This window comes from Schistocerca serialis, chromosome 2 (genome assembly GCF_023864345.2).
Source record: "Schistocerca serialis cubense isolate TAMUIC-IGC-003099 chromosome 2, iqSchSeri2.2, whole genome shotgun sequence".
NCBI classification, from domain to species: Eukaryota; Metazoa; Arthropoda; class Insecta; order Orthoptera; family Acrididae; genus Schistocerca; species Schistocerca serialis.
The window spans coordinates 651624229-651651507 of NC_064639.1; the positions used below are offsets into that span (position 1 = coordinate 651624229).

At 43.4% G+C, this 27279-nt stretch overlaps 1 protein-coding gene across 4 annotated transcripts in view; it reads left to right on the forward strand.

The window, feature by feature from the left end:
* The window catches only part of LOC126457732 (pleckstrin homology-like domain family B member 1), a 1069305-nt gene that overhangs the window by 762743 nt on the left and 279283 nt on the right, over nucleotides 1-27279 (forward strand). For all 4 annotated transcript variants that reach the window (XM_050094273.1, XM_050094272.1, XM_050094274.1 and 1 more), the window contains 2 exons: nucleotides 3504-3696; nucleotides 17943-18116. In XM_050094273.1, coding sequence (XP_049950230.1) covers nucleotides 3504-3696; nucleotides 17943-18116 — 367 coding nt within the window. The remainder of the gene's footprint in view (nucleotides 1-3503; nucleotides 3697-17942; nucleotides 18117-27279) is intronic.

The following is a 27279-nucleotide window of genomic DNA, read 5'->3' on the forward strand; positions in this document are numbered from 1 at the left end:
ACGAGCGGTTCTAGGCGCTTCAGTTACGGTCGCAGGTTCGGATCCTGCCTCGGGCATGGATGTGTGTGATGTCCTTAGGTTGTTGTGTTGTTTTGGGGGAAGAGACCAAACAGCGAGGTCGTCGGTCTCATCGGATTAGGGAAGGACGGGTAAGGAAGTCGGCTGTGCCCTTTCAAGGAAACCATCCCTGCATTTGCCTGGAGCGATTTAGGAAATCACGGATAACCTAAATCAGGATGGCCGGACGCGGGATTGAACCGTCGTCCTCCCGAATGCGAATCCAGTGTGCTAACCACTGCGCCACCTCGCTCGGTGTCCTTAGATTAGTTAGATTTAAGTAGTTCGAAGTTCTGGGGGACTGATGACTTCAGATGCTAAGTCGCCTAGTGCTCAGAGCCATTTATAAGGGGCGAAGTCGATTTGTTGTGGTGTGCCCTCGGTTTCAGTAACTTGTCGGGCACCCGTGGCAAACAGGCGGCGGCACCTGGTGGGCACCATGGCGTATTGGTGCCCCTGTATATTGCCACAAGAGTACCTTTTACGGCATCGAGCCGACTTACATGCCTCAGTCTCACAAACATATCCCACTGGATATAGTTCACAGCAGACAGATGTTGGTGTTGTGTCTCAAATGTTCGTGAAGTATAAAAGCACAGACGGGTGTTAGTACGTAGTTCTCAACATTAATCTCCAAAGAAAAACACAAATTTTACATTGCCCAGGCACATTGAAATTACCTGTCAGAAGCCTGAATAAACAACTTCTGCAGTGCGGACAGCTGCGAAATGCGCAGGAAGATTGTCAGTGAGGTTCTGGATGTTTTGAAATTGATGCGGAGCCATGCTGACTCGAGTATCGTCGCGAGCTGTGCTCTTTCTCAGTTTAGGATCCATGGCACGAAGAGCTCGATTGAGGTGGTCCCACAGAGTCTCGATTGGCTTTAAATCCGGGGAGTCTGCTGGTCAGGGAAGTAAGGTAAACCACGTACGTACACTTTGACCTATATGACACGCTGCATTGTCTTGCTCGTAGATGGCATCATGCCGAGGAAAAACAAACTTAATGTAGGGGTGGACAAGGTCTCCAAGGATAGATGCGCACGTGTGTCGATCCATTGCGCCTTCTGGAATGACGAGATCACCCAGGGTGTTGCACGAAAACAATCCAGAGACCGTAACGTTCCCTCCTGAGGCCTGGACCTTCCGACAATTGCTGCAGGGTGTTTGCTTTCCGACGTTAGATGCTGTACACGCCAGTGGCCATCTGTCCGATGGAGGATAGAAGGTGATTCATCTGGAAACCCCACCTGTTGGCATTCAGCGGACTTCCAGTCGCGGTACTGGCGTCCAAATTCCAGCCTTCGTCGCTGATGAACAGCAGTCAGCCCGGGTACGTGAACCAGCCGCCTGCTGCGGAGGGCCATACGCTGCAACGTTCACTGAATGGTACTGGAAGAGAGATTGTTGGTAGCATTTGTAGCATGTTGGTTCATCTGGGCGATTAGCTGCTCAAGAGTTGCTCGTCTGTTCGCCAGTACACATCTCTTCAACCGTCGTTCATCCCGGTGATCTACGGCCTGAGGTGCATCACGGTTGTCACGGCGCCGGTTTTGTATACCGCCGTTTTGCCGTGCACGGTATATTTTAACCACGGCGGCACGCGAAGATCTTACATACTTCGCCGTTTCGGAAATGCTTCCACCTTCGGCCCGAAAGCTACTGATGCCCTTTTGGAGGTCACATAAATCGCTCCGTTTCCACATTACAACGACTGCATTGTTTATATTAAAAATGTAGAAATTCCTCCAGCTGTATTTGAGGTGTCGATTTTATTTTGGCAACTAGTTTCAACGTTGTAACGTCATCTTCAGGCCCTGATCGATATAAATGACCTGGGTGACAATCTGAGCAGTTCTTTGGTTGTTCGCAGATGATGCTGTAAGTTACCGTCTAGTAAGGTCATCCGAAGACCAGTATCAGTTGCTAAGCGATTTAGAAAAGATTGCTGTGTGGTGAGGCAGGTGGCGGTTAACGCTAAATAACGAAAAGTGTGAGGTGATCCACGAGAGTTCCAAAAGAAATCCGTTGGAATTCGATTACTCGATAAATAGTACAATTCTCAAGGCTGTCAATTCAACTAAGTACCTGGGTGTTAAAATTACGAACAACTTCAGTTGGAAAGACCACATAGATAATATTGTGGGGAAGGCGAGCCAAAGGTTGCGTTTCATTGGCAGGACACTTAGAAGATGCAACAAGTCCGCTAAAGAGACAGCTTACACTACACTCGTTCGTCCTCTGTTAGAATATTGCTGCGCGGTGTGGGATCCTTACCAGGTAGGATTGACGGAGGACATCGAAAGGGTGCAAAAAAGGCAGCTCGTTTTGTATTATCACGTAATAGGGGAGAGAGTGTGGCAGATATGATACGCGAGTTGGTATGGAAGTCATTAAAGCAAAGACGTTTTTCGTCGCGGCGAGATATATTTACGAAATTTCAGTCACCAACTTTCTCTTCCGAATGAGAAAATATTTTGTTAAGCCCAACCTACATAGGTACGAATGATCATCAAAATAAAATAAGAGAAATCAGAGCTCGAACAGAAAGGTTTAGGTGTTCGTTCTTCCCGCGCGCTGTTCGGGAGTGGAATGGTAGAGAGATAGTATGATTGTGGTTCGATGAACCCTCTGCCAAGCACTTAAATGTGAATTGCATAGTAATCATGTAGATGTAGAACACTTGTTGACGTCAACTGCGTGCGCCTGATACTAGAAGTCAGTGATGAGATATGGACGTGCTCCGTGAGGAAGGTGGGTAGTAACAACTATGGATGTACGAAGACTGCATTGTTGATTGTTTGGTTGATTTGGGAGAGGAGGCCAAACAGCAAGGTCATCGGTCCCTTCGGATTAGGGAAGAATGGGGTAGCAAGTCGGCCGTGCCCTTTCAAAGGAATCATCCTGGAATTTGCCTGGAGCGATTTAGGGAAATCATAGAAAACCTAAATTAGGATGGCCGGACGCGGGTTTGAACCGTCGTCCTCCCGAATGCGAGTCCAGTGTGCTATCAACTGTGCACCTCGCTCGGTGACACCTGCAATGTTGCCACGTACAGCCTCCACTTCTAGTGCTGTCACTTGCCGTCTGTGAGTGGTTATTTCACGTTGACGTCGAACGTAGCCAGCGGTCACGTTAATGTGACTGAACCGTGTATAATCTGCATTATTAATCCATGTCTGTATGGTGAAAATTTCAGTATGAAAGAGTGTAACAAAAGGCAAAAATAAAACAAACCTTTTCTAATTGGCGGTCTCCAAATGAAGGAACCTCAGATACTGCGAGGTTCCGGGTTCGAATCCCAGTGTGGCACACAGTTACAGTCTTCAGGGAGTTTCATAACGTTACAACGCTGCGTTTCGTGTCTTATGACCAGTAAACCTAACGATGTAAGCAGGCTTCGGCTCTGCACGGCTTTTGAAATGAGGCGCTGGCCTGTTGTTGCAGATGTCGGCGGGAGTGGCCGGCCAGCCCCAGCAGCAGCAGCAGCAGCAGCAGCAGCCGCCGCCGCCGTGCGATGCCGGGCTGGAGGTGCGCGAGGCGGGCCGCGCGCTCAAGGTGCACGCCGAGCTGCCGCACCTGGTCAGCCTGGGCGGCGGCCGACTCAGCACTGCCGTCACCCTGCACCCGCTGCCGCCAGGTCGGTCTCTCTCTCTCTCTCTCTCTCTCTCTCTCTCTCTCTCACACGCACACACACACACACACACACACACACATTTATGTGTCGATCTGGTAGGGCCGCTAATGGGCTTTTTTTTAATTTATGAATAGACCTAGCTCTTACCTGTACAGTTTCAAGTATAGTCCTATTCCCATGGCCGCGGCTTCCAACATGCAGTTCTCTTCTTGCTTCTTCTAACTGCGCTTGGAAGTTTTGCGCGTTGTTGACCATTCGAGCAATAGCTGCAGCACGACCAGCGAGGGACCCTACTGCCGAGTGTGTAGAGGGCCCAGATGAGAAATGGAAGAAAACTGCCAGATGTCTTGGGTATTGGTAGAACTCGAGGTGCTTTAACTGATCCGCTTCTTCTTCTTCCCGCACCTTCCTGCTTCAGTCCGTTTTTAGTTGCATGCCGGCCGCGGTGGTCTCGCTGTTCTAGGCGCGCAGTCCGGAACCGTGCGACAGCTACGGTCGCAGAACGAATCCTGCCTAGGGCATGGATGTGTGTGATGTCCTTAGGTTAGTTAGGTTTAAGTAGTTCTAAGTTCTAGGGGACTGATGACCACAGCTGTTAAGTCCCATAGTGCTCAGAGCCATTTGAACCATTTTTTAGTTGCATACATCGCTGTCAGGCTACAGTTCTTCAAACAGCCCTCCTTCCCACCCTTGTCCTTCTTGTTTAGTGCACAATGTGCAACATTCATAACTCGCTTGAAATTCATCACTCCTAAACCCAACTTAATTTTTCCTCGCATGCTTTCATCAAATGCAAATGCTGCGATGCGTTGACCTATACCAATATCCTGTATTCTCCGTATTGCCTTAGTCTTATCAGCTAAAATCCTATCTGCAATGTGACGACTTGATAGATATTTATTGCAGTGTGGCCTGTAATTGAAGAAGTGTCATGATGATCTCTCCATTTGCTAAAGATTCCGGAATAGTCCCCCATTCGGATCTCCGGGAGGGGACTGCCAAGGGGGAGGTTACCATGAGAAAAAGATTGAATAATCAACGGAAGGATAACGTTCTACGAGTCGGGGAGTGGAATGTCAGAAGCTTGAACGTGGTAGGGAAACTAGAAAATCTGAAAAGGGAAATGCAAAGGCTCAATCTAGATATAGTAGGGGTCAGTGAAGTGAAGTGGAAGGAAGACAAGGATTTCTGGTCAGATGAGTATCGGGTAATATCAACAGCAGCAGATAATGGTATAACAGGTGTAGGATTCGTTATGAATAGGAAGGTAGGTCAGAGGGTGTGTTTCTGTGAACAGTTCAGTGACCGGGTTGTTCTAATCAGAATCGACAGCAGACCAACACCGACAACGATAGTTCAGGTATACATGCCGACGTCGCAAGCTGAAGATGAACAGATAGAGAAAGTGTATGAGGATATTGGAAGGGTAATGCAGTATGTAAAGGGGGACGAAAATCTAATTGTCATGGGCGACTGGAATGCAGTTGTAGGGGAAGGAGTAGAAGAAAAGGTTACAGGAGAATATGGGCTTGGGACGAGGAATGAAAGAGGAGAAAGACTAATTCAGTTCTGTAACAAGTTTCAGCTAGTAATAGCGAATACCCTGTTCAAGAATCACAAGAGGAGGAGGAGGTATACTTGGAAAAGGCTGGGAGATACGGGAAGATTTCATTAGATTACATCATGGTCAGACAGAGATTCCGAAATCAGATACTGGATTGTAAGGCGTACCCAGGAGCAGATATAGACTCAGATCACAATATGGTAGTGATGAAGAGTAGGCTGAAGTTCAAGACATTAGTCAGGAAGAATCAATACGCAAAGAGGTGGGATACGGAAGTACTAAGGAATGACGAGATACGTTTGAAGTTCTCTAACGCTATAGATACAGCAATAAGGAATAGCGCAGTAGGCAGTACAGTTGAAGAGGAATGGACATCTCTAAAAAGGGCCATCACGGAAGTTGGGAAGGAAAACATAAGTACAAAGAAAGTAGCTGCGAAGAAACCATGGGTAACAGAAGAAATACTTCAGTTGATTGATGAAAGGAGGAAGTACAAACATGTTCCGGGAAAATCAGGAATACAGAAATACAAGTCGCTGAGGAATGAAATAAATAGGAAGTGCAGGGAAGCTAAGACGAAATGGCTGCAGGAAAAATGTGAAAACATCGAAAAAGATATGATTGTCGGAAGGACAGACTCAGCATACAGGAAAGTCAAAACAGCCTTTGGTGACATTAAAAGCAACGGTGGTAACATTAAGAGTGCAACGGGAATTCCACTGTTAAATGCAGAGGAGAGAGCAGATAGGTGGAAAGAATACACTGAAAGCCTCTATGAGGGTGAAGATTTGTCTGATGTGATAGAAGAAGAAACAGGAGTCGATTTAGAAGAGATAGGGAATCCAGTATTAGACCCGGAATTTAAAAGAGCTTTGGAGGACTTACGGTCAAATAAGGCAGAAGGGATAAATAACATTCCATCAGAATTTCTAAAATCATTGGGGGAAGTGGCAGCAAAACGACTATTCACGTTGATGTGTAGAATATATGAGTCTGGCGATATACCATCTGACTTGCAAAAAAGCATCATCCACACAATTCCGAAGACGGTAAGAGCTGACAAGTGCGAAAATTATCGCACAATCAGCTTAACAGCTCATGCATCGAAGCTGCTTACAAGAATAATACACAGAAGAATGGAAAAGAAAATTGAGAATGCGCTAGGTGATGATCAGTTTGGCTTTAGGAAAAGTAAAGGGACGAGAGAGGCAATTCTGACGTTACGGCTAATAATGGAAGCAAGGCTAAAGAAAAATCAAGACACTTTCATAGGATTTGTCGACCTGGAAAAAGCGTTCGACAATATAAAATGGTCCAAGCTGTTCCAGATTCTGAAAAAAGTAGGGGTAAACTATAGGGAGAGACGGGTCATATACAATATGTACAACAACCAAGAGGGAATAATAAGAGTGGACGATCAAGAACGAAGTGCTCGTATTAAGAAAGGTGTAAGACAAGGCTGTAGCCTTTCGCCCCTACTCTTCAATCTGTACATCGAGGAAGCAATGATGGAAATAAAAGAAAGGTTCAGGAGTGGAATTAAAATACAAGGTGAAAGGATACCAATGATACGATTCGCTGATGACGTTGCTATCCTGAGTAAAAGTGAAGAAGAATTAAATGATCTGCTGAACGGAATGAACAGTCTAATGAGTACACAGTATGGTTTGAGAGTAAATCGGAGAAAGACGAAGGTAATGAGAAGTAGTAGAACTGAGAACAGCGAGAAACTTAACATCAGGATTGATGGTCACGAAGTCAGTGAAGTTAAGGAATTATGCTACCTAGGCAGTAAAATAACCAATGACGGACGGAGGAAGGAGGACATCAAAAGCAGACTCGCTATGGCAAAAAAGGCATTTCTGGCCAAGAGAAGTCTACTAATATCAAATACCGGCCTTAATTTGAGGAAGAAATTTCTGAGGATGTACGTCTGGAGTACAGCATTGTATGGTAGTGAAACATGGACTGTGGGAAAACCGGAACAGAAGAGAATCGAAGCATTTGAGATGTGGTGCTATAGACGAATGTTGAAAATTAGGTGGACTGATAAGGTAAGGAATGAGGGGGTTCTACGCAGGATCGGAGAGGAAAGGAATATGTGGAAAACACTGATAAGGAGAAGGGACAGGATGATAGGACATCTGCTAAGACATGAGGGAATGACATCCATGGTACTAGAGGGAGCTGTAAAGGGCAAAAACTGTAGAGGAAGACAGAGATTGGAATACGTCAAGCAAATAATTGAGGACGTAGGTTGTAAGTGCTACTCTGAGATGAAGAGGTTAGCACAGGAAAGGAATTCGTGGCGGGCCGCATCAAACCCGTCAGTAGACTGATGACAAAAAAAAAAAAAAAAAATAAATAAATAAAAAAATGCGATATAATGTTCCATATACGCTTCGTTGAGCATATTAACCCCCTTATCACCTCATGCCAAGCGTTTTTGAAGCCAAGTCCACAGTAGTTATGCCCAAGGATGTGTAATTCCAGTGGCAGTTCGTCTAGAATAGCACCACCTCCTCTAATGCGTCTCCTAGCACTCATGTTATGCTACTGCAGTGGTTGTGGACTGTGTGCCACCATTATATAGCAAATCTTTAGCATCAGTCCAACTATTTTGTGCAGCAGGAAAACCAAGCCATTTGACTAGTGGTTTATTTCCCCGACGTCTTATGACTCCTTCCACGAGACACACGTCCATTTCTGGTCTTTTCTATAACTCCTCGGTGTAGAAGCAGACTGCAGTTTCTTCGCCTTTACTACCCTTGAATATATAAGTTCTAGGATTCGTTCTTTACACCTTTGAAACCGTAAATATCTCTGTTGACCCATTCGGTACGTATGATTTCCCAAATTCTGTCTTGTGTTTTAAGATATGTACCAAATCACCTACATTAAATTTCTGTGTGGATCCAGCATTTTAATGCGATAGTACACCATATCCATGAGTCCATTATCACGAACGTCGATTGGTCTCATTTTTACTGTGGTATGTTTGGTTGGATTATACTGAGCAATTAATTCTGGGAGGATATCTGTCCATTTCTATGAGCCGTGAAAGTTAAAACGCGTCCACATTCGACCTTCTATTGTTCTATTCAGGTGCTCCACGATACTTGCTTTCAGGTGAGTGAATGTTGAGCAGTGATGCACTCCGTATCACTGCATCACGATCTTTAAATACCAGTTGTAAAACCCCCCGCCGTGGTCGGTTTGGAGGCTGTCTGGGCATAGATTCGTTCCTGTCTGTAGCAAACGCTCAAAAACATCCGTGACATTTCTACCCATATTTGTTTTAACAGTAATGCCCAGGCAAATTATGAATATGCATCAATAACCATTAAAATATATTTGAATCCATTATTCTCATGTGAATACTCCCTCATATCTACAAGATTAGCTTGCCATAAGTCATCCCAACCTTTAAACATAACGTGCCTACAATTGTATGTTTTGCTTGCTGGCTTGTGCAGTTCTCGAACTACTGTCTCCATACTTATTCGATGATACCTCTCTCTCTAAGCTCAAAGATTACTGAAACAGCCTCATTCGAATGAGCTGTAGTACCTGCAGCAGCTGATACCATGAGCAGTCGTAGTCGATCTATTAGCTAGTTGGGCGTTTAAATTATTCGATCACACGGATACCATCATTTACGTGAAGGGGAAGACGACGATCTCATGGATGCGTCAAATCTTTAAGTTTGCTGCTATTCAAGACCTGGAATTCTATGGGTGTCCTTCTCTCCATCGACTCATGAAGAAGAAGTGTGAAAATAGTGTTGAAGTGTCTGCTTATGAAAATGTAAAATTAATTTTTAGTTGGATAAGAAAGAACTGAATTTTTACCTCACAACCTCTGTGGTTTTTTTTCTTTTTTCCCAACCCTGTTCCCGCTTTGACACTGTACAGTTTTAACCACATGTTATGTCTGTGGTTTTCTTCAAGCACAGGAGATATAATTTTAGACATGTCTGCAGACACGGTCACGTGCCTCCTGCTCCCATAACCCAATTCGTGCTGCATGATAGGCATAATTCCATACAACCATTCTATTTATTTTGTTATCTTCCATCTTAAACTTCACCTCCTTAATAGCACCCATCTTCAGCAAAACTAATGTCATTTGAGACATGCACAGCCTTTATATACATATACATACATAATGCAATAGGGGATAGGGTTTTTTTGTAAATAATAACAACAACAAAAACAAAGACATATGGTGACTAATTTTTTTCTTGGTTTATTCAGTTCACACACATACAGTATAGTTCTTGAGGTACAATATAGTATTCTTGAGGTATAAATTGACTCTGCTATTCCAATGCAGAAATACTATTAACTTACTCGCTACAACAGTAACAGTGGTAGGAAATTATTTTATAAACCTACGCAAAAAACTAATGCGGAGATACTTTCTTTACTACAACTAAATTCCACAGCCCCATAAGCATAGCTTTTACAATAATTCTGATGGACTGTGCACGCTTAGAATCTAATTTCAATAGTCTCCAATAGCAAAGGTTTTTGCAATAACAATTCTATTGGACTGTGAGCTATATAGATATATATACACTTAAAAACTATTCTGACTTGGATGGCTAGCGGCAGGTGAAAAAACTTACAAGCTATTCTATTTACAAGATGCACACGGTACGTAGGTATATTGTATGTATATTTACAGGCTACACATACGTTGCGTATGAACAAATAAATCAATATATAATTTTTCTATTTTTTTGCTTTTTTAATATTTTTGTTTATGCTTTTCTTTCTTCTTTCACACGCGCGTGCGCGCGTACACACACACACACACACACACACACACACACACACACACACACAATCACTATCACTCAGTCCCTCCCCCCCCCCCCCCCCCTTCTCGCACTACAAGTGAGTAGTGTGCGTACGGGAGAGTTTCAATCCCGTCATCACAAATGACCCTTTTATCGTCCTCTCGATCCAATACTGGTCTGCCGCACCATATGAAGTGGTTGCGGTGCAACACCGCGAACACCTCTGCACAGGCACTGCAAATAGAGAGGGCTCTCGATGCCATACAACGCACACCCTTAACCCGCTCTGGGTGGCACCTTCTAATGTGTGATACGCATACATTTTTGAGTGCAGACCTACAAACTCCACGATTGGCAATCCATTCGCCTCGTCCTTTATAAGACCAATAACCTTCTTGTTCTGTGGAATAACACCGTAATGATTATTGGCCGTGTATAAGGACATGTCGAATTCACTACTACAGCAGCTCATTACTTCATATGGGTCGCAGTTCTTTACCAAATAGATGAAGCATCTACTCTGCGCAATAGCTGATACTTGGGTGGAAACAGTGTTTTTCAGACTACACAAACATGTTCAAATCGGACTCCATTCACATGTATTAACAGCATCATGAGGACATGAGTCTTGCTGCTGTGCAGTCTTGTCACGGTTCACGCGGCTCTCCTCCTCGGAAGTGGGAGTCCTCCCTCGGGCATGGGTGTGTGTGTGTTGTCCTTAGCTTAAGTTAGATTAAATAGTGCATAAGCCTAGGGACCAGTGACCTCAGCAATTTGGTCCCATAGTCCTTAGCACAAATTTCCAATCAGTCTTGCCACAGTTGGATGGACCTACAATAATTGCTCGTATATTATCAGGGGGGAGAATTCCGTTCTTCTTCTTCTTCTTCTTCTTCAGGTCTTCTTTTGCATCTCAAACATAGTTTGAGATTATATATACGTACATTATTTATTCACATATATAGGATGCAGTATTTCAAGAAAATCATCTGACTCTTTCTTTATCTTCTTCACACCTGTACAGTATTTCCCAAATAAAGCTTCTTGACATGCAATAAATTCTGCATGTATATCCCTCAAGCCAATGGATGCCTGACATTATTCATGTTTTTCACACACAAATTTAATCTGTTTCTGCTTTGGTTCAGCGTTCATCTGCAAACGAAGGTAATGCTTCAAATCATCAACATGTACACTATGCACACATAGGAAGTTTACATCATCATTGTATCTATGCCCGGCAAACAACGGTTCAATCTGTCCAAAGCAAGATGTAGCGCAGTATCTAGATCATATAACTTCATAACTGAGGCTTGCCTCAGATAAACACAGTTGTCACCCAAATTCACACATAGTGCGCAGTCATCATAAACTGTTGTAATAGATAGCGTATCTTTAGGCAGATGTCTGATGCCATCACGAACCGTCCATTGCATGGATACATATAAACAGTTCTGTTTGCTGTGCTTGTTAATGCCTCCAACTGCTTTCTGAGTAGTCACAGTTTCTGATTATGTCTGCCGCACGGGAAGGCGAAACCTTGGACAAAGAATTATGCCTCCGACCACAGCCTTAATGCGCATAAGGCAGATATCAGGAATTTTATAAATATCAGCTGTGAAAGCCTGCATTGTATGAATAACACAGATTCCCATCTGTACAGTAGGATTCATAATGGAAAAATCAAAACTGTGGGTACAAGGGTTGACTGATGATTTCTACGAAATAGCAAGAAGTCCGCTGAAACATTTAGATGTTGGTAAGCCTGATATTGTTCAAGATTTAAAACATGGGAGGCACAATAATTTGTTGGGCCGTGTCACATGTACTGTGTAAAAGAATAAAAACGATGCACAGAGAAAATATTTTTACTAAATAAATATAGTGGACTACATCCCAGATAAAGAATCTAGCGAAGTTCGTGAGCAGACGCACTCAAGACAGTTTACTGCTGAACAAAAAGTATTTATCGTAAGAGAAACATTGGCATAATAAGATTCATTAGATCACTTACAAGCGTAGCATCTCACATTAAATGGTACACATTAGCCGAGAACGAAGCATTGCTTAGGCTGTCAAGAATCTGGACTTACTATCAGTGTTTCGTCTGTTGACTACAAGCAACAAACAGTCAATGGCAATCTGCACATTGTAATAACGATCAGAAGCAGGGTTGCAACATTGCTCGCAAGAGCAGTAATGTTGAGACATGAATGCTTATGTGGAAAAGCATCGCTGTTAAAAGAACATTGCTTTTAAAAACGATACATCGATATATTTAAGATGTTTCTATGTATTTTAGAATTACTAGAAAAAGCACACCAAAACGATTTTACTTTTAAGCAGCATAATACAAGAACATAAGTTGTGTGGTCAGACATTTTTTAAAACACATTGGAACTGGAAATAGTCACCTATTTCATCAGAAATCTACCCACCTTTCCTAAAATTAAACATAATGGTACTGATTGATGTGATGATAAACTGCCTTCATATACGAGGGTCTCCTATTTTTTTAATAAATACATAGACTTGTTTATTTCCACAATTGTTTACATCAGTTTACAGCTTGAACATTGTTATTTTTCGACATAATCACCATTTCTGTCGATGCATTTTTGTAGATGCTGTGGCAGTTTTTGTATGCCCATGTCATACCAGCTCGCCGCCATGCTGTTCAGAAAGTTATGAACCTCTTCTTTCGCCTCGTCATCGGAGCTGAATCGCTTTCTGGCCAAACGTTCTTTTAACGTAGGGAACAGGTGATAGTCACTGGGCGCCAAGTCAGGACTATAGGGTGAGTGATTATGTTCCACTGAAACTGTTGCAGGAGAGCAACGGTTTGCCTAGCAATGTGTGGGCGAGCGTTGTCATGGAGAATGTGTACGCTCTTGCTCAACATTCCTCTTCTCCGGTTCTAAATTGCTCGTTTGTGTTTTTTCAGAGTCGCACGGTATCTGTCGGCGTCAATTGTGGTCCCAGTGGGCATAAAGTCGACCAACAATACCTCTTTCCGATCCTAAAGAAACGGTTGTCATGACTTTACCGCCGGACTGTGTTTGTTTGAGTTCCCGCGGCTTTGGCGAAGAAGGATGCCGCCACAGGCGTGATTGTTGCTTCGTCTCGTCCAGGTTTCGTCACCCGCGGCAAATGAGTCCAGAAAGTTGTCCTGTTCGGCTGCAAAGCGGCGAAGAAATGCGCGGGAAGCATAATCTCGTTGCCGCATGTGGTCCTTCCGGTAATTCAATGTTTCCGTTAAAATTCTGTGAGCGGTGCTTCTGGGTGCAGAGATCATCCAGGGTGATGCGCCGATCTTCACGCATGCTTTGCTCAACCTTCAACACTGTCTGCCGCTCATTCGTTCGTCGTGAATTTCGGTCCGACCAGCTGCAAACTCTCTACACCACTTACGAACATTTTTGACATCCATGCACGACTCATCATACACTTCCGTCAGTTGGCGATGGATTTCAATCGGCGCAGTGCCCTTTGCGTACAAAAACCGAATAACTGCGCGCAATTCGCACTTGGCGGTAACTTCCAACGGGAACTCCATTCTCAACGGCTGCCAAGCCAAGACAGCGCCTCAGCGCGGCGTGCACGTTTACACACAGCGCGTGAAGCACTCTTCATAACAGTGTGACCAACTGCCACACAGAGTTCTGTACTTATAAAAAAAAATAGGAGACCAGGACTCATTTGCCACGGGTGACGAAACCTGGACGAGACAAAGGAACAATCACGCCTGTGGCGGCATCCTTCTTCGCCAAAGCCGCGGAAACTCAAACAAACACAGTCCGGCGGTAAAGTCATGACAACCGTTTCTTTAGGATCGGAAAGAGGTATTGTTGGTCGACTTTACTCGTAAATCAGATTACAGAACTAAATAGAACGGATCTTGTAAAGAAAATTCATTTTTAAAAAAAAGTTTTTTTAAATACAACAATTTAACGTGGAATTTAGGAAAATATGCGTAGATAATATAGTTCCTCGGCCTCTGAGAACAGGCACCTGCTTGGCACGGATACTGTGATGATGGAAAAATACTCCTTTGCAGTTTTTGCAAGTTTTGGGAAAAGTGACTTCATTCTCTCCCAGATTTCAATATGATCTCTTTCTTACTGGTGTAACAGGAGACGGCAGTAATGTTTCCTGCAGATGTTAATCACTTATTTGTCATGTTTTTGTGTGCCAGCTGCTTGTGGTATTTCCAAATGTTTGACTCGTCTTCTTTATCCGACACATCGGATGTGTCGTTCATGATCGTAGCTATATTAATTCCTCGTACATACTTATCTAAGTAACTAATTACGTTTAATTAGACGGCATCTCTGAAGTGCACGAACTTTAAAGCTGAAATTACCAGAATGGCGCATTGTTCTAAGTTGTCGATTCTTCTTGCCAGTTGATTATTCCTTTGCCTTTAAATTTCATTTAAAGGTCTCATATTTTCAACTGTTTGCCGAACACAGCTGGCTGACGGGATCACCTGAAATTTCTTTTCTTAAGTTTTCAAATGGTCGTAGCAGTTCCGCCATTTCTTTGACACAGTCTAGCTCGCTGCTAGAAACCATTGGGGGAGCCTCAAGTCTAGTTAAGAGTATACTCCCACCACGGACACTAACTCTAGGAATCATCCTAACATATACGAGCACGAATTCCATCATGTGCGAGTGTCAAGAGTTAATTTTTTTTCTATTAATTGGGCCTTCCTTCAGTCCCGTCTCTGTTGTCTTTTCCATAACTCGTTACTTGCATTGACGCCATCTTTAATACAATTAGCATTATCTCATACATTACTTATCAATTCAGTGCAGCGTTTTATATAATCAGGTAATTTAGTTATGACTAAGTTAATCCTATGGGCAAAACAGACGTGTCCCACCTGACCTTCATAACACTGCTGACATGATCTGTGACGGTACCTGAAACATTTTCAATTGAAATATTCCAGTCGGAAAAAATATATCAGTTTATCAATGATGTACAGCGATGTATGGCATTCTGTCAGCTCGGAAACACATGTTGTTCCGGTGAGAAGTTGAGTGTTGTCTAGAAAGTTAATAGAAATGACCACAAACGATTCATTTTACGTTGTTTCTGTCCAAATGTCGTAAGTAATGCAATAGTTTTCAGCATTCTTTACGTTTTTATGTTTTAAAAACATCACTCACTGTCTCATATTTCTTATTCTCTTTCGGTTTGGCACCTTGTACAATGGGCACGTAGGCAATGATTATCACTTATATTGTATCCAGTGATCACAGTACATAATTCAATGGCGACTATTTGAAATAAATGATAATATTGTGAACTTCTTGTTTTACTTACCTAATAGTTCAAAATTAAATGTAGCACTGTAAGATTTAAGAGACCCGACACACCCAATGGAGAGCATCCACGAAAGAAATGAATGATCCATCATTCAACGATGTCGATGTATTTGGACTTTTTCGTCAATGCATCGGCGATTATCGCCAATCAATACATCAATGCTAACCTCGATATTAATGGACGAAACCTCAATGCTTCCAAAACGTCGATGTATCGTTTGTATACCTACCAGTAAGCTTGCGGAGGCAAAAAGTGCAGCGAAAACAGAATTCATTCAGTGATATAGTTTTTGGTGATCTTTTTTCTGACACTCAAAGGGACGAGAAGAAAATGATTTGCTCATACAACACAACGTTATTGGACCGTTTGCATAGTGAGTTGAAGCACAAGCGACGACCAGCGCGCAGTAAAAAGTTGTTGCGTGCTCTCAAACATAGTATGAGATGGTTTCGGAATAGTTTCTCCGTGTAACATATTCTCCTTATTTCGCACCATGTTACCTTTTATCTCCCTAACACTCTAGTTATCGCCAGTGAAAACGAATAGCATGCAGAATTGAAAACAAATTTTCAGTTGTCATCTTCACATGCCAAATGCAGGAAGATTGACAGTTACGTTGTGGAAAACTGTGGTTAACCTGAAAGACGAGAGAAACCCTTGTTGCAACTGCAGTTCCAACAATATAATAAAAAGTCTGCATAATGTAACCTACAGACGTTATACTGCGTGTTGCCACGTAGGGACCAACATATATTACATGATCACAGTCTATATTTATGAAATGGAAGACACAGATGTACCAATGTGACAGTGCACTGTCGCTGAAGTCTTCTGTAAAAAAGAGAAAAATCTAACGCTGAAACTCATCTGTGATGGCGTGAAACATTTCAAAGGCTGGAATGTGATCAGCCAACATTAGCCTCATAGCAGTTGCTCTCGAATTTCCTTGGTACGCAACGAGAAAAAACATGACGAATTTATTAGAGAACACAGATTAGACACTGTAAAAAAAAAAAAAAAAAAACTGCTAAAACAAAGTTTTCAATAGGCTATAGTAGTGCTCGTCAAACTTTTTTGCTCAAGGGCGAAAACTAACAATATGATATGGCACCTCGGGCCGCAGATTTCCAGGTCTTTTTATTAACTGGCAAACCACGTAAATGGTGTGTTATGAACCTCAAATAGACTAGCCATAGTAAATAATCGAGAGGTTTACCACTGACTTTCTAGCACTTATCGTTAAAGTCGATACCATTCGGACCACTACGTGTAGTATGTTATCTGTTTCACATTATTGCCACCCTCAATGGCCCATAAATTGTAACACTGTAATTGCCCAACGAAATGTTGCTGCGTTGTCTTTGTGAACAGATGGTTAATAACAGCAAATGGACTTATACTTAAATGTATTATGTAAGATGAGACAGGATCACAACTGTTTTCTACATGCTTTGAAAGTCATTTTTCTTCAACTCACTTGACTGAACTAAAAGAGCCTTAATTTTATTTCATACTAGATGAGGTACCTGCATTGGCTAGATATCTATTTATTCCAATCTTCTTTCCAATATTCTTTCTCTTCCTTCCCTCACTCTCCGTCGCCCATCTCGACTTCCCCTCGCTCACCAACTCTTCACTCCTTTATCTGTCCATTTCGCACTCTCCACCTGTACGTGTCTATGTCCTCATCCCCTCCTGATGTCCTCCACTGTCTCTTCTAAAACTCATTAACGTGCACCGCCAGAATCAACACTTCCTATTGCCAGAAACTTTCTATACCACTCCTTCATTGTTTTCACATCAGGTGGATCACATTCATACACACATTCATGACTGCTTTGCACAGCAATCGGCGATTTTGTTTCTACAAACCACACTATTGCTTGCGTGCACTGCTCTGGAGTCGCCATTTTCACTTCATGCGACTATGCTGCACTCTGGTGACGATACTTGGCATTTCTGACGCGGCAGTATAAATTCTTTGAGATGCTCTACAATGTGATGCATTTTTCACTGTCGTATCTACTGTGGTTTTTCTCTCTTGGGTCCTTGAAATCAGGCAGGTTTGAGTGGGACGCCCTGTATTTTGTGTGAGAGCCCTCACATCCTCACCTTAGTCTTGACCTGGCACCCTCCAAAAATCGTCTTTCCGGTTTTGTGGAAATACAGCTCTGGTGTCAAATCAACACTACCAGATACTGAAAGACATCACAAAACAATTGTGCCAGTGTTCTCAAACAATTTCAACAGATTTACACTGTAAAGGACTTTCTAGACTTACGGAACAGCAGGAAAAAATATGATCAAAGAGATTTAAACTATAATGGAAAGTGGCAGGAATTTCTGTAGATTAAGGTTATGTACATACATACCTAGCCTAAAAATTAATATACAGACCAACGTGTTGCACAGGTCTATGAACCTCAGAATTTATATTTTCTGCAATATATGTTATTTTCTGTACTTCTTTATAATGAAAGTTACCAGTATATCCTGGTAAGGTAAACATGTGAGCCTGTCATTAGATACATCGTGGTTTTCCTGCAGGTCGCGTGAGCCTCGGGTCGGACCCATCGATGGACATTGTGGTGCAGGGCACTGGCGTTGAGCCCGTACACTGCCACATCGAGAACAATGCCGGTGTTGTCACACTGTTCCCTCTGGCATCCATGACAGCCGTTGATGGCCTGCAGGCTTTTACGCCCACCAGACTAACGCAAGGTATGTCTCATAGTCCTTTGTGTTCTCCTGTACATCTACAAATACACTCCTGGAAATTGAAATAAGAACACCGTGAATTCAATGTCCCAGGAAGGGGAAACTTTATTGACACATTCCTGGGGTCAGATACATCACATGATTACACTGACAGACCCACAGGCACATAGACACAGGCAACAGATCATGCACAAAGTCGGCACTAGTACAGTGTATATCCACCTTTCGCAGCAATGTAGGCTGCTATTCTCCCATGGAGACGATTGTAGAGATGCTGGATGTAGTCCTGTGGAACGGCTTGCCATGCCATTTCCACCTGGCGCCTCAGTTGGACCAGCGTTCGTGCTGGACGAGCAGACCGCGTGAGACGACGCTTCATCCAGTCCCAAACATGCTCAATGGGGGACAGATCCAGAGATCTTGCTGGCCAGGGTAGTTGACTTACACCTTCTAGAGCACGTTGGGTGGCACGGGATACATGCGGACGTGCATTGTCCTGTTGGAACAGCAAGTTCCCTTGCCGGTCTAGGAATGGTAGAATGATGGGTTCGATGACGGTTTGGATGTACCGTGCACTATTCAGTGTCCCCTCGACGATCACCAGTGGTGTACGGCCAATGTAGGACATCGCTCCCCACACCATGATGTCGGGTGTTGGCCCTGTGTGCCTCGGTCGTATGCAGTCCTGATTGTGGCGCTCACCTGCACGGTGCCAAACACGCATACGACCATCATTGGCACGAAGGCAGAAGCGACTCTCATCGCTGAAGACGACACGTCTCCATTCGTCCCTCCATTCACGCCTGTCGCGACACCACTGGAGGCGGGCTGCACGATGTTGGGGCGTGAGCGGAAGACGGCCTAACGGTGTGCGGGACCGTAGCCCAGCTTCATGGAGACGGTTGCGAATGGTCCTCGCCGATACCCCAGGAGCAACAGTGTCCCTAATTTGCTGGGAAGTGGCGGTGCGGTCCCCTACGGCACTGCGTAGGATCCTACGATCTTGGCGTGCATCCGTGCGTCGCTGCGGTCCGGTCCCAGGTCGACGGGCACGTGCACCTTCCGCCGACCCCTGGCGACAACATCGATGTACTGTGGAGACCTCACGTCCCACGTGTTGAGCAATTCGGCGGCACGTTCACCCGGCCTCCCGCATGCCCACTATACGCCCTCGCTCAAAGTCCGTCAACTGCACATACGGTTCACGTCCACGCTGTCGCGGCATGCTACCAGTGTTAAAGACTGCGATGGAGCTCCGTATGCCACGGCAAACTGGCTGACACTGACGGCGGCGGTGCACAAATGCTGCGCAGCTAGCGCCATTCGACGGCCAACACCGCGGTTCCTGTGGTGTCCGCTGTGCCGTGCGTGTGATTATTGCTTGTACAGCCCTCTCGCAGTGTCCGGAGTAAGTATGGTGGGTCTGACACACCGGTGTCAATGTGTTCTTTTTTCCATTTCCAGGAGTGTATTTTATTCTTAGTGTGGTTAACTGCCTGCTACAAAATTTTCAAAGGAATGTGTTCATAATTGACATTAAAATTCAAACATGGCTGTTTCAGAAGTAACATCCCGTCATTTGAGCATTAAAGAGAAATGATGAATGGATCATTGAAAGTACTCACAGACATATTCAAGTTACTACTGGTTGGAAACACAGAAACATGAGTATTTGAGACAGGATTGATTTGATTTGGCAATTGCAAGGAGACAAAAACAACAGTGATCTCAGCCCACTATCACCCACAACAAAGCTTAGTTTATTGTGGGGTTTCACTCCCTGTGTTTCTAGTAATCTGGTAACCTTTAAAGAGTAGTACAAGACCCTTTTCTAGTTTTTTATTAGTCCCAACTTCTTCACTACTTAATGGACATGGATCTTCTGTGTCTTTTGCCCTCCAATACTTCACACTGGAATGTTAGACATAGTGTGGTTTTATCCACCTCATGGTCTACACTTACGGGCATCCCCATCTATTCTCATCGTATGTTGGCGTTTCTTTTTAAGTTCCCCTGGCCAGCCATAATTCCTATCATGAGTTTATTCTGTCCCCTGTTCAAATCATAGTCTAATATTCTACATCCTGTCCTCATCCAGCTACTTAGAGATGATTAGGGCAGGTTTCAGTCCAGTAAATTGGGTCATCACACTTCTAAGCTTGTTCACTGCCACTAATTCCTGACTAACCATGGACTCAAAGCAGGTTTATCTTGTTGCTTTCCCCTAGTCTCACAAGAGCTTCTTGCCATTCTCCAATGATCACTGATCTCTTTGCAAAGGATGATAGAGATTCCAGGGCTGCTTGGCTGTCTGAGTAAACGTAAATGCTATAATACTTGTAGCACCTACGCAAATTATCCTCCATGCACACCCTGACAGAGGATACTTTTTCCTGGAATGCTGTAGCTAGCTTCCCTATAAAGACTGCTGTCTCTGTAGTCTAGGCTGTACCCCGTTTACTCCAGCCCCAGAGCCCTTGTTATGTTTTCAGTCCTTCAGTGAACTAGATTATGTCTCCTGAATGGTCATGGTCTGCTCTTCCACTACTGCCTTATTACAACTGTTACATTGAAAGGATTATTGAAGCAGTTGGAAGTTACTGTATGATCAGCCAGAAATTCCCTGACTATTCCTATATTTACAGCACTCACTATACTGGTATGAGATTCTGGATACCCTAAAGGTGTCCAGTTGTATCCTGTTTGTAACCCATATGCCCCTGCCACTGCCATCAGCACAATCCAAAGGTGTAATGGAAGCATGTCCAGCATGGTCTCCATCCCAGCATGGCAGTGCTGCTTCTTCCACCTGCTATGGCTAAGCAGTCCAGTCTCTCTACTTTGCCAAGCTCCTTAGCAACCATCGTCTTTTGTACTTTATTCCACCATACTGTAGTCCCATAAAGTAGCATGGGTCTTATTACAGTAATGTGTATCCAGCACATACTCCTGTGGTTACTACAGCCCTTTCTCATGTTCATAAGAGTACCGTTTACCTTGGAACCTACATTCCTTAAGTGAAGAGTCCATGATAGTTTCACATCCAGGGTTACCTCCACATACTTCACTATCCCCTCTACTGAAAGGATGTTAAGACTCCATTGTGTGTGCTGGATATGCTTCCTCAGCAATAATACTGTATTAGTTTTTTGGGACTGACCCTTAGATCCTGTTTTCAGCATCAGTTTTCCACAGTGTTCAGTGCACATTGTGCCACTGTTCTAGCAGTACTAGTAAATTTGTCAGGTATTACTAGGAGTAAATCATCTGCATATCGTTGGCAAAAAAGCCTAAAATATTCAGCTCTTAAATAAATTCATTCAACTCTAGGTTCCATAGCAGTGGAGACAAAACTCCTCCTTGTAGGTGGCGCAGTGGTTAGCACATTGGACTCGCACTTGAGAGGACAATGGCTCAAACCTGTGTCTGGCCATCCGAATTCAACTTTTCCGTGATTTCCCAAAATCACTTCAGACTAATGCCAGGATGATTTGTTTGATAGGGTATGGCCGACTTACTTCCTTCCTTCCTTCCTTCCTTCCTTCCTTCCTTCCTTCCTTCCTAATCCTTCCCTAATCTGATGGGACCAATGACCTCACTGTTTGGTCCCCTCCCCCAAATCAAAGTAATCAGAAAATTACTAAGTGGTTCCTTGTAAACGGACTCTCACTGAATTTTGATAAGACACAGTACATACAGTTCCGTACAGTGAATGGTATGATGCCATTAAGAAATATAAACCTTAATCAGAAGCATATAGCTAAGGTAGAATATTCCAAATTTTTAGGTGTGTCCATTGATGAGAGATTAAATTGGAAGAAACACATTGATGATCTGCTGAAACGTTTGAGTTCAGCTACTTATGCAATAAGGGTCATTGCAAATTTTGGTGATAAACATCTTAGTAAATTAGCTTACTATGCCTATTTTCACTCATTGCTTTCATATGGCATCATATTTTGGGGTAATTCATCACTGAGGAATAAAGTATTTATTGCACAAAAGCGTGTAATCAGAATAATAGCTGGAGTCCACCCAAGATCATCCTGCAGACATTTATTTAAGGATCTAGGGATATTCACAGTAGCTTCTCAGTATATATACTCTCTTATGAAATTCGTTATTAACAACCAAACCCAATTCAAAAATAATAGCAGTGTGCATAACTACAATACTAGGAGAAAGGATGATCTTCACTATTCAAGATTAAATCTAACTTTGGCACAAAAAGGGGTGAATTATACTGCCACTAAAGTCTTTGGTCACTTACCAAATAGTATCAAAAGTCTGACTGATAACCAACAAGTATTTAAGAAGAAATTAACAGAATTTCTGAATGACAACTCCTTCTACTCCATAGAGGAATTTTTACATAAAAATTAAGGAAAAAAAATTATAAAAAAAATAAAAATAAAAAAATGAGACACAAAAAAAAGTTGTTATATTAACTTAAGTATGTTGTTAAATTAACTTAAGTATGTTGTTAAATTAACTTAATTATGTCATGTATTGGAAAATTTGATTCATTCCACATCATTACGAAATATCGTATTCATGATCCATGTAACTAGTATTAATCTAATCTAATCAACCAACCCTCCTTATAGACATCCCCTAGTGGTGTCGATGACTTTGCCATTCATCATAATGGCTTCTACCTATCTTCTACTTAACATGGTTTTAGTCCACTTGCATATAGTGGTCTCAATGCTATGCTCTTCTGCAACTCCAATCATGGATTCGAAGTTCATATTGCTAAAAGCCCCCTCAATATACAGAATGGTGCAGAGAGCAATTTCCAGAACATGTAGAGATTTCTCCACCTTCCCAACAAATTGAAGTATTTTCCACATGATTTGTCTGATTGATATGTGAGATAGTTTACATTTAAAGGAACCACAGTTAACCTCTTTTTCTCTGCCATCCACATCAATATATGTTTTTAATGTCTTTTGATTAAAGGAGCACAGGCTTCTCAGTCTCATATCCTTAGCCTTGGTATCATCAATTTTCCCTGGCATCAGAATGAAAACAACCCTCTCTGTCCTACAAGAATTAGGAATATTTCCTGCTGCTAGGCAAACCATAAACAGTCTACACAAGAATCTAATTAAACCTTTTCCTGCTATTTTAAGTAGATCTGGACTGAGTGGGTGAAATGTTTCAACTGCCCACTGGATTATTATTATTATTTCTTTCCTTTCTCAGACGTTATGTCTGGTTAAAAATGGAAAGTGACATGGACCTTGATCAAACGTGACTTCCTTTTAACTGTACGGTATATGTTACATTGCATTTAGGAACTTTCGGGTAATTGAACATGTATCAATAATTACAGATTTCTGTAGTTGTATATATACATTTGGATGTAGCTGTATTGCATTGATGTATTGGTGGATATTGTGTGGTATGACTCCTGTAGTTGATAGTATAATTGGTATAATGTCAACTTTATCCTGATGACTCATGTCCTTGACTTCCTCAGCCAGTTGGATGTATTTTTCAATTTTTTATCCTGTTTTCTTCTGTATATTTGTTGTATTGAGTTTGGATATTTCGATTAGTTGTGTAAATTTCTTCTTTTTATTGGTGAGTATGATGTCAGGTTTGTTATGTGGTGTTGTTTTATCTGTTATAATGGTTCTGTTCCAGTATAATTTGTACTCATCATTCTTCAGTACATTTTGTGGTGCATACTTGTATGTGGGAACATGTTGTTTTATTAGTTTATGTTGTATGGCAAGTTGCTGATATATTATTTTTGCTACATTTTCATGTCTTCTAGTGTATCCTGTATTTGCTTATATTGTACATTGTCTTGTGATGTGATCTACTGTTTCTTTTTGTTGTTTACAAAGTCTGCATTTATCTGTTGTGGTATTGGGGTCTTTAATAATATGCTTGCTGTAATAGATGGTGTTTATTGTTTGATCCTGTATTGCAATCATGAATCCTTCTGTCTCACTGTATATATTGCCTTTTCTTAGCCATGTGTTGGATGCGTCTTGATCGATGTGTGGCTGTGTTAGATGATACGGGTGCTTGCCATGTAGTGTTTTCTTTTTCCAATTTACTTCCTTCATATCTGTCAATGTCATGTGATCTAAAGGGTTGTAGAAGTGGTTATGAAATTGCAGTGGTGTAGCCTATGTATTTATATGTGTATTTTGCTAGTTTCTGCTCGTTCTATAAAGAATTTTCTTAAATTGTCTACCTGTCCATAATGCAGGTTTTCTATGTCGATAAATCCCCTTCCTCCTTCCTTTCTGCTTAATGTGAATCTTTCTGTTGCTGAATGTATGTGATGTATTCTATATTTGTGGCATTGTGATCGTGTAAGTGTATTGAGCGCTTCTAGGTCTGTGTTACTCCATTTCACTACTCCAAACGAGTAGGTCAATATTGGTATAGCATAAGTATTTATAGCTTTTGTCTTGTTTCTTGCTGTCAATTCTGTTTTCAGTATTTTTGTTAGTCTTTGTCAATATTTTTCTTTTAGTTCTTCTTTAATATTTGTATTATCTATTCCTATTTATTGCCTGTATCCTAGATATTTATAGGCGTCTGTTTTTTCCATCGCTTCTATACAGTCACTGTGGTTTATTATTCAGCAAATTCTCTAGCAGATTCTCAGTTTTCCCTTTGATTGCTTATAAATCAGTTCCTCTCAGGGACAGATTCCTGGTTTGTGTTATCTGCAAGTCTGCTTCGAGGGAAGTGAACCTTAAGGAGCACATTCAGTGACATACTCACTGTCCTTGTACACTCACCACCTTCCTTACTTGGAATTCCTACTGGATTAGATAGTATTCTTGTGAAATTTAGTGAAGTCTGGTGCAAGTAGCTGTACCTTTCACTTCCTCACAGTATACCCTCTAGAATGATAGCTTTGCTTGCTTTCTTGATTACAAGGCTTTATTTGCTTATGGCCTTCTGATATTTTTCCATTGTCCTCTCTTGTTAAGTTAACAGTTTTCTTATGTGCTTCCTTTGTAAGTTCAGGTTGTTGTTCCACCAAGGTACATTTCTGTTTGTCCACTTCTTGGTGACTGGGCAGTTTCCTAAATAATGAGGTCTTGATGGCGAATGTCCTCAAAATCCACTGGTTTCATTATTGATTTTCTGACTTCAGATAAGTGAGAGTTTGGGTTTTTCCTATATGAGCCCCAGTCTTTATTCCATGATCCTGCAGGCTATTGTTTGTTTAACGCCCATTTCAATCTCACACTTAATATACATGTGGTCAGGTAAGAATGGCTTCAAATGTCACATGCCATTGTTCAACATAACAACCCATTGGGGTAAACCCAAAAGTTATGTCAAATGCTTCTTTCTCTCTATTTCTGAAGGTGGGTTTCCTAACCCTATTCAATCCCCCTGCGGGTCCGGGTATTAGAATAGGCCCGAGGTATTCCTGCCTGTCGTAAGAGGCGACTAAAAGGAGTTTCAACCGTTTTGGCCTTCCATGTGATGGTCCCCCTTGGGGTTTTACCTCCATTTTTCAAAATTCTACAGAAGTATGAGCCTTTTGGGGAAGGACGCCTTACGTGGTGTATCACTGGTCTTCCGTGCACCAAGACCTCGGCACTCAGCATTGTAACGGCGTTGTAACCATACGCACTATTCCTCAAATTGGGCGTAAATGCCTGATGGGTTGTACGAGTTAGGCCCATAGTGCGTCCCCATCTGCACCTACGATCATGATGGACTTTCCATGGCACCCGAAATCCAGCACGGTAGCCAGCCCGCTGTGGTGGGGTAGTCATGTACCCTCTAGGTTGTAGCCCCCTGACAACACAGGGATCGTACTGCTGATACCTGAGCTGTACCCTCCCCACGTCGGCCAAGGAGTAGATGCCCGTCTCCTTGGGGCATCAGGACTCCCGGCAACGGTCATCCTGCCAGGTGGCCCTTGCTGAGGCCGGGTGGCGCCCGTGGGGAGAGCCCCTGGTCGGAGTGGGTGGTATCGGGGCGGATGTTTCGCAGATGAAACGTCAACATGTATCAGGTCGCTCTGCGGCCGAGTCTTTTAAAAAGAAAGGTACTGCCTCCGGTTCTGGTTCTCCTGCCCTTTACCCCTTGGCCACTCCCTGGGAGGAAGGACAGGCCAGCCGGCTTGTGGCGAAGTACTTCCCCCGCTATTTGGTCTGTTCTTCGACCAATGGGGGGACATTCGCCACCTCCAAGCCCATGTTCTTTGTTCAGCACATCGAGGACATCTTCGGGGAAATTGAGGCTCTCAGTAAAATGCGTTCGGGGTCCGTTCTTATAAAGACCACCTCCGCCACACAGTCGGCGGCGCTCCAGGCGTGCGACCGCCTAGGGGACATCCCAGTATCCATTGTCCCACATCTGGCACTAAATAGGACACAGGGGGTTATTTTTCATCGGGACCTCCTGCTGCAATCTGATGAGGAGCTCAGGGCCAACCTGGAGCGCCGAGGCGTGCATTTCGTCCGGCGAGTCCAGCGCGGCCCCAAAGACCGTCGCATCGACACCGGGGCCTTTATCCTCGCCTTCGAGGGGGACTTCCTCCCGGAGAAGGTAAAGGTGATGTGCGACGTGCGACGTGCGACCTTACGTCCCGCCTCCTATGCGCTGCTTTCGGTGTTTGCTCTTGGGGCACATGTCGTCACGGTGTGAGGCTGAGCCCCTTTGTGGCGATTGTGGACGTCCTCTTCGTGAGGAACATATATGCACCCCACCACTTCGGTGCATTAATTGTCCTGGCATCCACTCGCCTAGATCTTTAGACTGCCCCGCGTATCAGAAGGAGAAGAAGATTCAAGAACTCAAAACTTTGGATCGTCTCTCTTATTCTGAGGCCAGGAAGAAGTATGACTGCCTCCATCTCGTGACGTTGACAACTTTGTTTGCCTCAGTAGTGTCCACTCCTTCCACAGTATCCTCACCCCTATCCTGTCCCCCCTCCACCTCCTCCCCCCATCCGGGGTCTATGCCTCCGCCTCCCAAATCCCTCCCTTGCAAATCCTCCTGCCCCGTGGCCCCCGCCCCCTCTGCCCCAGGGGCCACCCTTCCTCCTCCTCCTCCCCCCCCCCCACCCCCCCCCCCCCCCCGCCGCCTCAGAAGCGATCATCTTCTCAGGCGTCCATCAGGGAAACATTCCGGACCCCGGCTTCAGAGGTCCGGCGTTCCAAAACGGACC